The sequence below is a fragment of the Lathyrus oleraceus genome, chromosome 2, assembly GCF_024323335.1.
Source record: "Lathyrus oleraceus cultivar Zhongwan6 chromosome 2, CAAS_Psat_ZW6_1.0, whole genome shotgun sequence".
NCBI lineage: Eukaryota > Viridiplantae > Streptophyta > Magnoliopsida > Fabales > Fabaceae > Lathyrus > Lathyrus oleraceus.
In genome coordinates, this window is record NC_066580.1 from 332585059 (window position 1) to 332598901 (window position 13843).

The 13843-nt window shown below is 33.0% G+C and overlaps 1 protein-coding gene across 1 annotated transcript; it reads left to right on the forward strand.

Moving 5' to 3' along the window:
- Positions 1–1008: 1008 nt before the first annotated feature.
- Positions 1009–3587, forward strand: LOC127119366 (xyloglucan O-acetyltransferase 1). The gene is made up of 3 exons (XM_051049595.1): positions 1009–1190; positions 1437–1727; positions 2302–3587. Exons 2-3 carry the CDS (start codon positions 1529–1531, stop codon positions 3408–3410), a joined length of 1308 nt encoding a protein of 435 aa, XP_050905552.1. The 5' UTR covers positions 1009–1190; positions 1437–1528; the 3' UTR covers positions 3411–3587.
- Positions 3588–13843: the final 10256 nt, after the last annotated feature.

A 13843-nucleotide genomic window follows, 5' to 3' on the forward strand; every position in this document is an offset into this window, starting at 1 on the left:
TTTTTCGTGGTGCGACACTATTATCAAGGAAAATTAATCTATTATTAAGGAATACACTTATATTAGTAAAGAAGAGACACCTATTTTGACACAACATATTACATAACAACAAAACGATAATTTACATGAAGAGTTAAATAATTCATTTCGTGGGGAACATCTTAATCCGACGACACAAATTACTCATATTAATAGGGAAACAAAACAAGTTGATCCAATAATTGATAGTCTAGAAGATGGTGGGATGGTTGTGACAAATATGGATAACAAGAGTTGAGATTTTCATAATGTGAATACCTCTTTTTTTTTAAGACACTACTCATATTGTTAATTAGATAGGAGATATAAATGAAGTTTTTGGGGTGAATCAATCTTATGCTAGCAAGATCTTGGATGATATTGTAATTATGAATACCCCTCCTATCTATGAGATATGAGTATAGGATGATGGAGAAAGTGGTGTCAATGAGATGTCTTATATTTCCTAAAAGTCGGATGACTCTTAATTTAGCTAAAAGAATTTTTTTTTTTAACTTTTAATTTTATTATAATAGTCAAGTTGATAACATGTAAATGTTTCGTTGACTTGAATTCGATCCCATCTGATAATATCTTGGTTTTTTTACTATTTAATTCATTAAATCAAAATTAAAATAAATGTCATTCTCAAGGTTTGAACATGTGATTAAGTTTTAAAAATGTCATTTTCAAGAGTTTGAACACGAATTTTAAAAATTCACCAACTCTTTTTGCCAATTTTATTTACCTTACCATCGAATATTAGAGCCCAATTCCTTTCAGAATTAGAAAATTTTAACCTAAATTTTTATGATTCGAGTTTAGTCCAATGTTTGTTTTCTTTCACATATTCAAATTTTATAAATTTTTTTTTTTAAAATCCAATCAACACAAAGCCAACCACTATTATTCTATCTATTACTTTCCATTAAAGTAATCAAACCAATCATATTCACCCTTAATGATTCAACACCTTTATAGTTGTATCATTCATTGCCTCACAATAATGCTTTGACTCTATCTCTTCTATCCTTCATTCATTCATTCATTTCTCTCTCCTTTCTTAATCATCTCTCCTTTCTTCCAATCTTATCTAATTTTATCTAACCCTTACAATCATCAACATCTTCCAAATCCATCAACAAATTTTACAAGTTCATGAACATTAAACGGTGAGTTCCCTTGTCTCACACTTTCTTCAATCCCATTTCTCATAACAAATGCAATAAAACAAAATAAGGAAAATAATATATTTTTTTTCATTGTTTATTGATCTTTTTTTCCAACAAAAGTTGTAACTTCAAAGTACTATTTAAGTTTGCACAATTTTCAACATATATAAGTTTGTGTATCAATGAAAATTTAACATTAAAATAAAGAACTAAAACTACGTTTACTTCACGTCAAATGTTTTGAAGGAAAAGTCAATTCTTCAACATAGAACATCACAAAAGAGAGACTATGAGAAGAAAAGAAAGTAGGAAAGGAAGCACAAAGAAATGCTTTCAAAATGAAAACTACAACATCAAAATATGATTCTGTTTCTCTCTCCAAGACTTTTCATCCTTATACACTTCATCTTCTACTTCCTATAGCCCTTTTACCAATTGTTCTTCTTTGTTTATACTTGTACCCTCTTTACCTTACAAAATCTCAAGCAAAGGAGCATCACTATGCCAATGTTTCTCCTCCTCCTCCATCTCATTCAGGTATGTTTAGGCATTGTTTTATCCTCTTTGAACTAATTCCTCGATCTCCTACTATATGTTATCAGAGTTTTAAAAAACGGCCGACGATCACAAAAATGACGGTAACAAAACAGTATTTCTAAATATCAATACCGATACTATTATCACAATTTTTATGTTGAAGAAATAACTGTAATTAATTCTCATCGCGTCATTACACATGTATCAACTGATATTTTGATGTTTTAATATGATATTTTAATAACAGTTTTAAAATCGTCTTATTGAACATTAGTATTTAGTCATATTCAAAATCGTCTTAAATTTTTAGAAGTTTTCTGTAGGTTAATTACGATAAATAATGACAAAATAATTAAAAAATTTATTTAATTATGATTTAATCATAACAACTCTATTATAAAATTCTAAATAGTTCAATTCAATCTTAAAAAATTTGAGATCAAGTATTATAGTTCATCATATACATCCTCAAATATGGCTATCATTACACTTGAACATTTTATTCAAACTATATTGATTATTAGAAAATAGAATTCCTTGTAACCAATAGCTTTGTTGTTTTGGTTATTGGCAGTAAATGATATACACAAAGTTGATGATCCTTCATGTGACTACTTCAATGGAAAATGGATCCATGACAAAACAGGCCCTTTATACAATGGAACAACGTGTGTCACAATCAAAGAAAGCCATAACTGTATCACCCATGGAAGACCAGACTCAAACTACCTTTACTATAGATGGAAACCAACTCAATGCAATCTTCCAAGGTTTGAACCAAACACTTTTCTCCAACTTAGTAAAAACAAACACATATCTTTTGTTGGTGATTCTATAGCTAGGAACCAATTTGATTCCCTCCTTTGCATGCTATCGTCTCTTTCGAAACCTAGACCGGTTCATCATAAAGGCTCACGTTGGTGGCATTTTGAGTCTCATAATGCGACTCTTTCGGTATATTGGTCACCTTTTCTTGTACAAGGCAACGAAAGATCGAAATTAGGGTCGAGTTTGAACACGATTCATTTGGACCGTGTTAACGGGAAATGGGAGAAGGATATGGATGGAATGGACTTGATTTTGTTATCGTTTGGGAATTGGTTTAATGTTCCTTCGGTTTATTATGAGAATGGTTCGGTTTTAGGATGCTTAAATTGTTCGGGTTATGGTCTTAATCACACCGAGGTTGGATTTTATGTTCCATTAAGAAAGGCTTTAAGGGCAAGCTTGAATAGGATAATTGAGAGGAGAGTTGGTAAAAAGAATGAAATTGGTGTGATTGTGAGAACTTTTTCACCTTCTCATTTTGATGGTGATTGGGATAAAGCTGGTACATGTTCAAAGAAAGAACCTTATGAGAATGGAGAGAAGGAAATTGGAGAAATGGAAAGTGAGATTAGAAGGATTGAGATAGAAGAAGTGGAAAATGCTAAGGTGAAAGCCAAAGAATTTGAAGGGGTGAGGTTTGAGGTATTGGATGTAACGGAATTGGCATCGTTGCGACCCGATGGTCATCCAGGTGCTTATATGAATCCTTTTCCATTTGAAAATGGTGTTCCGGAGCGTGTGCAGAATGATTGTGTTCATTGGTGTTTGCCGGGGGCTATAGATACATGGAATGAGATTTTGTTAGAGATGATGAGGAAGTGGGATTTGGAGGGACAAGAATGGAGTGAATTGTGAGATAATGTTCTTATCTTGTTAATATAATGTTTCCATAGAAAGATTGTGTGTATTTTTGTTTTTCTATGATCTTCTTCATCCATATTTGGGAGTGGTTTTTGTTAATAGTTGCTAGAGAAGGAAAGTGTTTGGAACCAATATGTAGAAATTAAATTTCAATGTACAACATTCTTGTAAGTTATAATTTGCAATCTATAAAAACTTACATCTAAAAAAACAATAAGCTAAGTACTGATAAAACAAGGATCAGAGTGAAGAATCTTACATCTAAAAAATGGAAAAAATTTCACTTTTTTTTTTCAATTCATTCTCTATTGCAAGAGATTAATGGATAACTCCATTTGATCTCATAATAACATACTAAATTTATGGATGAAACATTTCTGAAATTTAGATAATGAGAAAGTTTAATATGGGACAAAGAAAATTTTACCCTATACCCCTACAATTGTACCCATACCCCTACATTAAATTTTTTTTGACCAAAATACCCTCATTTCTTTAAAAAAAAAAAAAAAAATTAAAAAAAAACGTACCGGAAGACTTTAGGAAAGACTTCCGGAACACACATAATGCATACCGGAACACTTCTCCAAAGAGTTCCGGTATGCAAATTTTTTTGAATTTTTTTTTATTTGAACCGGAACTCTTTCCTTAAGTGTTCCGGTTTGCTTTTTTTGTGTTCCGGAAGTCTTTCCTAAAGTCTTCCGGTTTGGAAAAATACATACCGGAAGTCTTTTTGCAAGAGTTCCGGTGCGAGGGGTGTGAAAGTGTAATTTTTGCAATTTTCAACTGAATGGTAAAAATGAAATGGTAAATTGGTTAAAACCAATTAAGGGTAAAATGAGAATTTTTAAATTTTTGTAGGGGTATGGGGTTAATTGTAGGGGTACAAGGTAAAATTTTCTGGGACAAAATATTGATTATCTTTAATTATATTGGCTGTTATAGAAATCTCATGTATTTTGTTTCCATTTCTCTCACATGTAAAATGTGTTTGGTAGGCGGTCCATGATTTGTTGCGGGTGACAAACTGACGCAGTCACACTGTCATGGATTATGAGACGTTCCATTTAAATTTAATGATCTATATTTAATTTCAATATTTTTGAATTGCATAGCAAATATTAAATATGATTATTTTAAACTATTAGATCAAGATCGCACTCTAAAAATGCTTCAAATGCATGATAGTATCAAGATCGCACTGTAAAAATGCTTCAAGTGCATTTTCTTTAAAGGATTGCTTAAACTACATGGCACATATTAGAGGTTAGTGTTCTAGGTCGGCTAGATGTTCAAAGAGTTAAGACCTAAATTGATGTCAATTCATTTTAAATGATTTAAGGTATAAAAGTTATATCACACGAAATGCAATATATTTTTTGATCTCCACTTTTTATTACACTCATCATAAATCTTGAACTGAATTGAGCGTTGGAGTCCTAACCTTGCAGCTCCACCCTTGCGATGTTGTATCAAAGATCAACACCATCAGTTTAGGATTCCTCATCACCAGCTTGCACCTAATTATAGTTCCATAATGGAACAATGATGTTGTCCGTGGAAATCGATTTCAGATTTTCGCGAAATTCCACGAGCAAATCATCTTCGGTCCAAAACCAAATCTCTATAGGAAGCAGCAGAAGTAGAAGCAGTAACTCTGTTGGTCATGTCGAGGTGATCCGTCCAATTCTTCGATTAAATTTTCCATCAATTATCAACAATCAATGAGATCCACAACACAACGACATCCAATATCAATCCACCATCAGAGTGTCTTTCACTAACAATACGTAATGACGATCAGAGGAGAAGAGATTGGTTGGCGTTAGGATTTCTAGATTCCAAAAAGATCAATGGAAATTTGAAATTTGATCCGCCTCCGATTCTAGTTGTTCGTTGATCAAAGTATGACAGGATTCCTCGTGGATGATGGAAGCTCTGGCAATGTCCTCTATGCTGACACGTTAGAGTGACTAGGCCTCTAACAATTAGATCTGAATATGTACTACGATGGAGATCTACTGGCCTTCAGCGATTCAGTAACTTGCCTTTGTTGAACGATAGATTTGGCGTTGACATTGGGAGAAGGAGTGTATGAGAGGAAGGTAATTGATCAGTGCATTTTGATGCACTTTCTTCTACTATTGTACTTAGGCAAATCTATAGTTTATTATATTATTGTTAATATTTTAGTGTGTTTTAATATTTAAGTTTATTTTTAGCTTTATTTTATTTTTGTACTTTATTTTCAGCATAAATAGTTATTTGATACCTTATCATTATGCAGATCATAACTTGGGCTAGGAGTCGGATTGACGTTCTAATATGGGTTAGAAAGCTAAGAGAAAGAACTACAAGTTTCATGTTGAAGTCAAAAGCAGATTCAAAATTAAGAAGGGTCGAATAATTCGCTGAAGTTCCTGACTTAATTAAAATAGTTAGTTTGGGCCGGTTTTTGTAATTTTTGGGTCGGATCCCATAAGGCCCCGAATTTCCCTTTTATTATATTAGGTCTTTCACTGCTACATGAGTCTTATTCTGAATTTTGATGGTACAATATTGCTTAGACGTTTTCATGGAGAACTAAAGTTTACGAGGTTGATCTGCTGTAATCGGTTTCCGCTAATACTTTGAGGTTTCTTAATTTTCAATCAAATGTATTTTCCCTTTCAATATTTTGTTCTATATCTTGTATGCTTTATTCAAGTTCTATAGAATATGTATTGATTAATTTCGATTGATATATGTTCCATAATCGTGTTTGCTTAATTCGTGTGTGCTTAACCTATTTGCTTAATTCAGAATCTGTTTGCTTAATTCAGAAATTAGGAACACATATCTAATATTAGTATCAATGCACTTGTTATTGTTACGGTAATCGAAAAGGGATTAGAATCCGCTTAGGGCATGGGAATTATATTAACCAATGATAAGTTAGGAAACCAAATCAGTAGATCAACTTATTTTATAATCACTTTTCATAATCACTTTTTATAATCACTTTTCATAATCACTTTTTATAATCACTTTTCATAATCACTTTTTATAATCACTTATTCTAATTCGAATCGAAACCCCCTATTTTGTTTTCATACTTGGTTAATTTTCCAAGAGTCCTTGCGATACGATACTTGAGGTGTCGCTTCCCGTTTACTATATATTATTACTCGTTTTTGACCCGTGTGCGACAGCAGATCAAATTGGCGCTGTTGCCGGGGACTCTTGTAGATTTTAACCATTATTATAGTCTAACCATTATTATAGTCATAGGTGTTGTGTTTTAGCATTTTTTTGCCCTAACTTTCTTGCGTTTTGGTCTTTTTGCGTTATAGGATAAAAAAATAAGTTTTTTTAAAGAAAATTGTCTCAAATTATTCCGATTCTTTGTCGATTAACTTGGAAAAAATCAAGGATCAAAAGCCTTTATTTAGGAACTAAATAGTGGAAGTCCTCCTAAAAATCAGAAATTCCTTAATTTTCTATTTTTTATGATTTTTTTTTTCCTGTTTTGATAGTTTTAGAAAATTCCGAAAAAATTCTCAAAATTCTTAATTGACGTTATTAGATTAATTTTCGTGTTTTTGTATTTTTTTTTCCTTTTAATTTAATAGTTTTTTTCGTATTTCAATTATTTTTTCTTAATAGGGACATTATCGGTATTTTCCTATTTGTTGCTGCATTGCTGAATTAGTTATGTGTTTTCTCATTGTTTGTTGATTTTTTTTTCTATTGAGTTTAACATGGCTGACCAAAGAACTCTGAGAGAACTTGTTGCCCCTGATGTTAATTATAATGCTTTTTCCACACTTTTGCTTTTAACTTGCTTATTTTTAGTCTGATTTGTCCAATTTTTCTTGCTAAATGACGTACAATGACAACATGTCATCATAAACCCAAACTTATTATATTCCTTGTCCTCAGGTAACCTGTCTCCACACTAAAACTTTGTCAGAAATAAATCACAAACCTTACCAATTGAATGTCACTTACTTTTGTTGATCGAGACATTCATTCCCTACTTTGATCCAATCAACTCAAATAAGTTCTTCCAGTGCTAGTACTCAACTTATCTCTCTACTCACCATTATGCACTCAATTGCAAGGGTGTTCACTCAATCAACATACAAGAGTAAAAACTCAATAAATTTGTAAGTTATCTTTAAAATCAGCCAAATCATATTTAAACACACATATTTGAGGACCTTTTAGGTTGTAATGTGGCTTATGTCAAGGTAGAATAATTTTAGGATAATAGGGTTAAAACTTGGAGTTAGGTACCTCTTTGTCTTTCTGTAATCTTCTTCATTACATATCACTCTTTCTTTAATATTGGGTACTAGAGAGTTTTCTTATTTTTGCTCCTATTATTTTCTTTCTTCTTTCTCATTTTTTTTAAATATCATGTTTTTGACTTCTTATTTGACTAATTTCTCTAGTACCCCCAACCCCAAACTTAAATGTTGCTAATTTTCAAGAGCAACCCCAAACTCAGTGATTAGCATATACTGGAAATGAAATCTATCTACCTAACTCCAAAGAGGATAAAGTTTTTTATCTTTCAAATCAAAGGCTCACAATTGGATAAGTCATCGAAGGAAAGGTTAAGGTTCAAATTGGTTAACAAGGGATATCAATTATCATACAAGTGTGGTTTACAAGGTTGCATAGTTTTCACAAACAATTGCCTTTATGTATGTTTATCGGATCAACTAACTAAAATAGACAAAATACAAATTCTAGATATTACAAATGCATGGATACGCTAAAAATAAAATAAAATAAACAATGAAAATATTTAGGCTCAAATCTCTATTGTTTATATATATATATGGAGGCTGAGTACAAGCAGTGGTATCCCTTTTCATCATCAATCATCACTCAGCTCAGGTACTTCAATCTCAACCACTTTATATACTTCTTTTGGTGTGACTTATTTTATATTAAATGTTAAGGTAGTAACTCAATTGAAAAAGAAATAGGCACAAACAATTTCACTAATCAGGGAGAACGAAACAATACAAAATTCGGGGTAGAGAAATTTTTCGTAGCTCCCCTTCTTCATTAGATTAGTACATATGAAACATAAAACAAACCAAAAAGAAATACAACTAAATTTTTTATATTATATACTATCGTTCGGGAAGTAGAAGTCACGAAACTGATTAATCTGGTCCTGGTATTGCTAATCTTGCCTAGTCCAAGTGGTCTTCATCTTTGTTCGTTGGTTCTCCAAAGCTCGATTCTGCCTCGAAAAGTAGGATTCCATGGTTGTTGAAGAAGGAAACCTTTCCCTTAGATTTTGGAACAATACATGGTCTATGTGATCATCATAAAAGTTTTGGTATCCGACTCGAAACCTATGGGGTCAATGTACAAATTGAGCGAAGTTTCGGTTGTCCAATTAGTCATTCCCAAGGTAAACTCTTCCCACTGCTTCGTCTGGTATGGTACTTCTAATGATGATGGACCTTCCCGGGAGGTTATTGTTGTACCTTAGGACGATAGACGTCTTCCTCTCTCTGGTCCTCTTGGCGTCTTAACAGATGGGGTATGTAAAGGTTCTTGTGAATAGAGTTTTTTGTGGTTGGTTGCATCATACTCATCATCATATCCTTTGTGTGAATAGGAACTCCAACTAACCTTCACAACTCATTAATAACATAAAAGTTCCCTCGAGTTCTTTGGGGGGCATCAACCATATACTTGATGTTATTCACAATCAATAAACCCACATCTATATGCTCCTCATTTAGGATCGACATGTGAGCATGACACCTTTTCACAGTAAACTCTGGTTGGTTTGAAATCGCCTATAAGGTTTAGACTAAAAAGGATGCACATTCCTTTTGTATAGGGCACATCTCTCTAGTTTTAAGCTTGATGGGTTTCTCTTGCACTATCACCCACTCATCCCTAGGGTTACAAAACTCCTATAACATTAACTGACTTATATTCAAAACAAATGAGAACTCCTCCTATTTTGGATACTGGATCTAGGAGGAGCTTGGAGATGAAGTATAGTCCTTAAATTCTCAATTGGAGGCATTTGCATAGAATTCGAACCCAATGGACTAGTTAGTCTCCTTTATCAAACGATTTAGGTATGCCAACCCTCTCACATCTAGCACAAGCTTTAGCTCCATGTACCCATTATGATTTGTCACATCAAAAGTCAGTTCCTTTACTACCGTGTACTCTTTGATTTGAAGAAATTTTTCTGCGCTAGCTTGGGATGCAAACTGGTATGTAGGATATTTTGGAGTAGTTTGAGGGGGATGGGGAGCAGATGATGTTGATGCATTGGAGGTGTGGGTTCTCTTTGGTGCCATTTGTAACACCCTAAACCTTGACTTAACATTTAATAAGATAGTTCAAATGAAATTTCATGATTAGATATTCACACATGCTTCACCATCGCATAAAAACATCAACACCACATAGTCATTTAAAAATAATCAACATAAAATCATTAAGTTTGACTTATAAGTCAAAACATCAAAAGAATAACGAATCTCCAACATAAGTAACACATAAAACAAATAAAGAATGAAAAACCCATCCTCAGTGTTACATATCAGAGTGACTCCTCTAAGACCCAATAATAAAAGATAAAGAGGCATTGACACCATCCTCTAACTTAGGCAACTACACTTGTACCTGATTATCTGTACTCCATAGGAGCACAAACGCCACAACAACAAAAAGGGGTGAGAATACACCTTACAAATGTTAATGGTGAAAATTAACAGCAGGATGGTAAACAACAACAACAATAACAAGTATAATATTCTCACAAAAAAACATTCATAATCCAATTTATAATGCAAATGTTAATGCACCAACTCCTTCATTAATATGCATGTGGTACTGGGTTTTTGAGGTCAGAGGTTTGTTACTGATTGTCCATGTCTCTGGTTCCTCTTGAATTATGTCCCTATCTATACATGAGACCTTCATTGTTCCTCTCTGAACCTGACCTCACTGGACCGAAGTCCTACCTAACTCAAAAATATATGCATGCATGATCATGTATAGAAAACGAGCATGTAACTCAAACAATCATCAAAATCATCATCAAAAATCATCATCAAGATAGGTTCCACTCATGAACTAAGTTTTCCAATAATCAGGCTTCAATGCAATCCCACCGGATTATTAACTTTGAAAAACAATATATTTGCCAATATTCGCTGTAATCCCACCGGGTTACTCATCTCAAAAATATATATTTTTTCTAATAAACAGACATCACTATAATTCCACCGGATTACTAATCTCAAAAAATATAATTTAGAAATAATTATTTTACACCTCAAATAGAGTAAATGTATGTTATTACTCAACAACTCTAAAACCAACAAAATTACTCAAAAAGTCTCAAAGTTTTATTATATTCTTTATAACTCAATAGAGTTCTTAAAAAACTCGAAAATGGCTCAACAACGACTCTTAACTCTCAAAATGACTCTAGAGTATCCAAAATTATGTGCCATGCTGACAACTTTCATATGAGATAACTCTATTGGAATCTATGGGGTTGCAGCTTGACTCAAAACTACTCAGAAATATGTAATTCACATAACACTACAAACACATCAAACTAACTCATTGAGCACATTATAGTCAACTCAACCATTTCAGACCCAACTCTAAACATGTCAGTAGTTCAAAATAAAATACTAACTCACTACTCTAAATAATTCTGAACACAAATTCAACATTAGACATGTTAACAATTCTAAACTCAAAACAACTTAACTCACTTAATTTAATCAACTCTAGAACATATCACTAACTCAATTTTAAGTTAATTATAATTATGTTTAATTCTTTAAATTGCTATAGGGTTTCCCAAAACTCTAGACTTAACCCTTTAAATTGCTAAAGGGTTTCCCAAAACTCTCTAGTTTGAAAGCCCTTTAAACCCTCTTTCAAACGCACTTAACCGCATCTCAAGTTCTATTTATTTCAGTTCATCCATATCGCGGTAATTCCTGCATAAACTCTAAAATAGAATGCCAAACTTTAAAATAGCACAAAAAATTATATACTCGTGATAAAATTATGAAATTATCTAGTTTGAAATATCATTGAACACTCTTTCTATCGCAACTTAACTCACCCTAAACAGACTTATGAAACTCAAGTTACGCGTAAAATATGATGACCAACGAATGACTGAAATTGACTACGCCCTTGGTATAAAAACCAACGACTTGTTATTGTTGTAGAGCTACTAGAGTCAATTTCCCTACTTCAAAAGAAAGATTATTGTGTTAGTTTTCCAACACACTTGACGATATCTTAAACAGACTTAGGAAACTCAAGTTACTCAATATGGACTCAAGGGTTACAAAAAGTTCAGAGTTTTTGAAAAATGACTTTTGCTTACTTTTGAGAAAATTTAGGAAAAAATTATCGATCGTACAATTTTACTAAAATTGGGGTTTACAGGAATTAGGAAAATCAAAGGAACACACCAAACTCCTATTACAACTCATATCAACATATCTCATAACAACATATTACAATAATATACGTCAATCAAAGACACATGATATTACGGTGAACATATGGGATTTATCCTCAATCTCATTTGGTCACTAGAGCAACACGTAGACAAGAAAAATATTTATTTATCGATACAAATAGGGTATGCTCAAATTCTATTTGGCCAAACACAATGACACACAGAAAAATAATATTTTACGAAAGATGCCAATGGGGTTTTGCCCAAACCCCATTTGGCCAAACATTTCACAAAAATACAAGAAATTAAAATCCTTGTGCAATCCTAATTCCCATGATCAATCACTTCCCAACTTTTCTAATTTTTATTTTCACGTGACCTAATTCCACCTCTATTTTTAGAATATATAATAACCTAATTTTTATCCCAAATTCCAATTGGGCTTACACCAACACCCCCCCCCCCCAAAGTAATTTGACGCTAATATATTTGTTAGGTCTGGTATGTAGTGATTAGCTACATTTTGGAAAAATAAGTATTCTAGTCAGATGTTGAATAAGATGTCCTGACATGTTGGTTCAACATTGGAGTGTGACATGTTTTAGTGTCTTATAAGATTTTTTTTTCCTTTTATGAGATATCTGAAGATATGCTGAAGATTTAGTTCACGAGATATATGAGTCAGAGTCGCGCGTTTTCTAAAAAGCAAAAGACTGTTTTGCCTTAACTTGTTTTCAAAGTAAAGATGTTAAAACATTTTAGGAAATATCTGATCTGATTAAAATCAAATTTGCAGAAGATTGTGCAGAGTCCTTGGATCTATAGTGGATCAAGCCTAAAGCCTGTGTCATTCAAATGCTATTTATAGATCGTTTCTAAACCTAAAAAGGTATTGAAGCAACACTGAATATTATGTGTTAGAGTTTAGTTATCTTTTCTTGTGAGCCATTCGAGTATCTCCTTGATACTTTAACTGGACTTGTTTTATTGAGTTGTAATTGTCAATCACTCATAAGCTTTTAAGCAAGAGTGGATTGTGTTTTTTGATATAAGTTGTTGTCATTGTTGTGTGGTCAAAGGGATGTGAGAAGGGTCTCATATCTAGGAGAGTCTTAGATAGAAACATCAATGGGTATATATTAGGTGAGAAGTTTGTAAAACCTGAGGTTGTTTAGAACTTCGATTTAATTATGTGATAGTGGATTTCCTTCCTGGCTTGGTAACCCCCAGATGTAGGTGACGTTGCACCGAACTGGGTTAACAACTATTTGTGTTATTTACTTACGTGCTCTTATTTAAATCATGATATTGTTTGTGGTATGACAATGTGTTGACCTTGGTATCGTGACATCGTATACGATATCCGAGATCTGCATACCAAAATTTCAATTGGTATAGAGCAAGCATCCTGCTCTATTTCTGGGTAAGATCCGGGGAAGATACTTTCTGGTACCATGGATAAGGAAGGAGGTTTTATTAACAGACCCCCCCCTCCATCTTAGATGGCTCCAACTATGAATATTGGAAGGCAAGAATTATGGCATTCCTAAAATCTATGGATAGCAAGACTTGGAAAGCTGTCATCAAGGGTCGGGAACATCCTATCGTGAATGACAAATATGGGAAGGCTAATGATGATCTGAAGCTTGAAGAGGACTGGTCTAAGGAAGAAGATGAAATGTCTCTTGGAAACTCCAAAGCTTTTAATGCTCTATTCAATGGAGTCGATAAAAACATATACAGGTTGATAAACACCTGCACCATGGCTAAAGATGCATGGGAGATCCTCAGAACTAATCATAAAGGCACATCTAAAGTGAAGATGTCTAGACTTCATCTCCTCACTACCAGATTTAAGAATCTAAATATGAAACATGATGAGAATATTCATGAGTTTCACATGAGTATTCTTGAAATAGCAAATTCATCTAGTGCCTTGGGTGAAAAGATGTCAGAA

Excerpts from the sequence above, each read along its gene's own strand:
- LOC127119366 (XM_051049595.1), top strand. The coding sequence starts at position 1,529 with ATGAAAACTACAACATCAAAATATGATTCTGTTTCTCTCTCCAAGACT. Across the intron at positions 1,728-2,301 it reads TCCTCCTCCATCTCATTCAG|TAAATGATATACACAAAGTT; the intron begins GTATGTTTAGGC and ends GGTTATTGGCAG.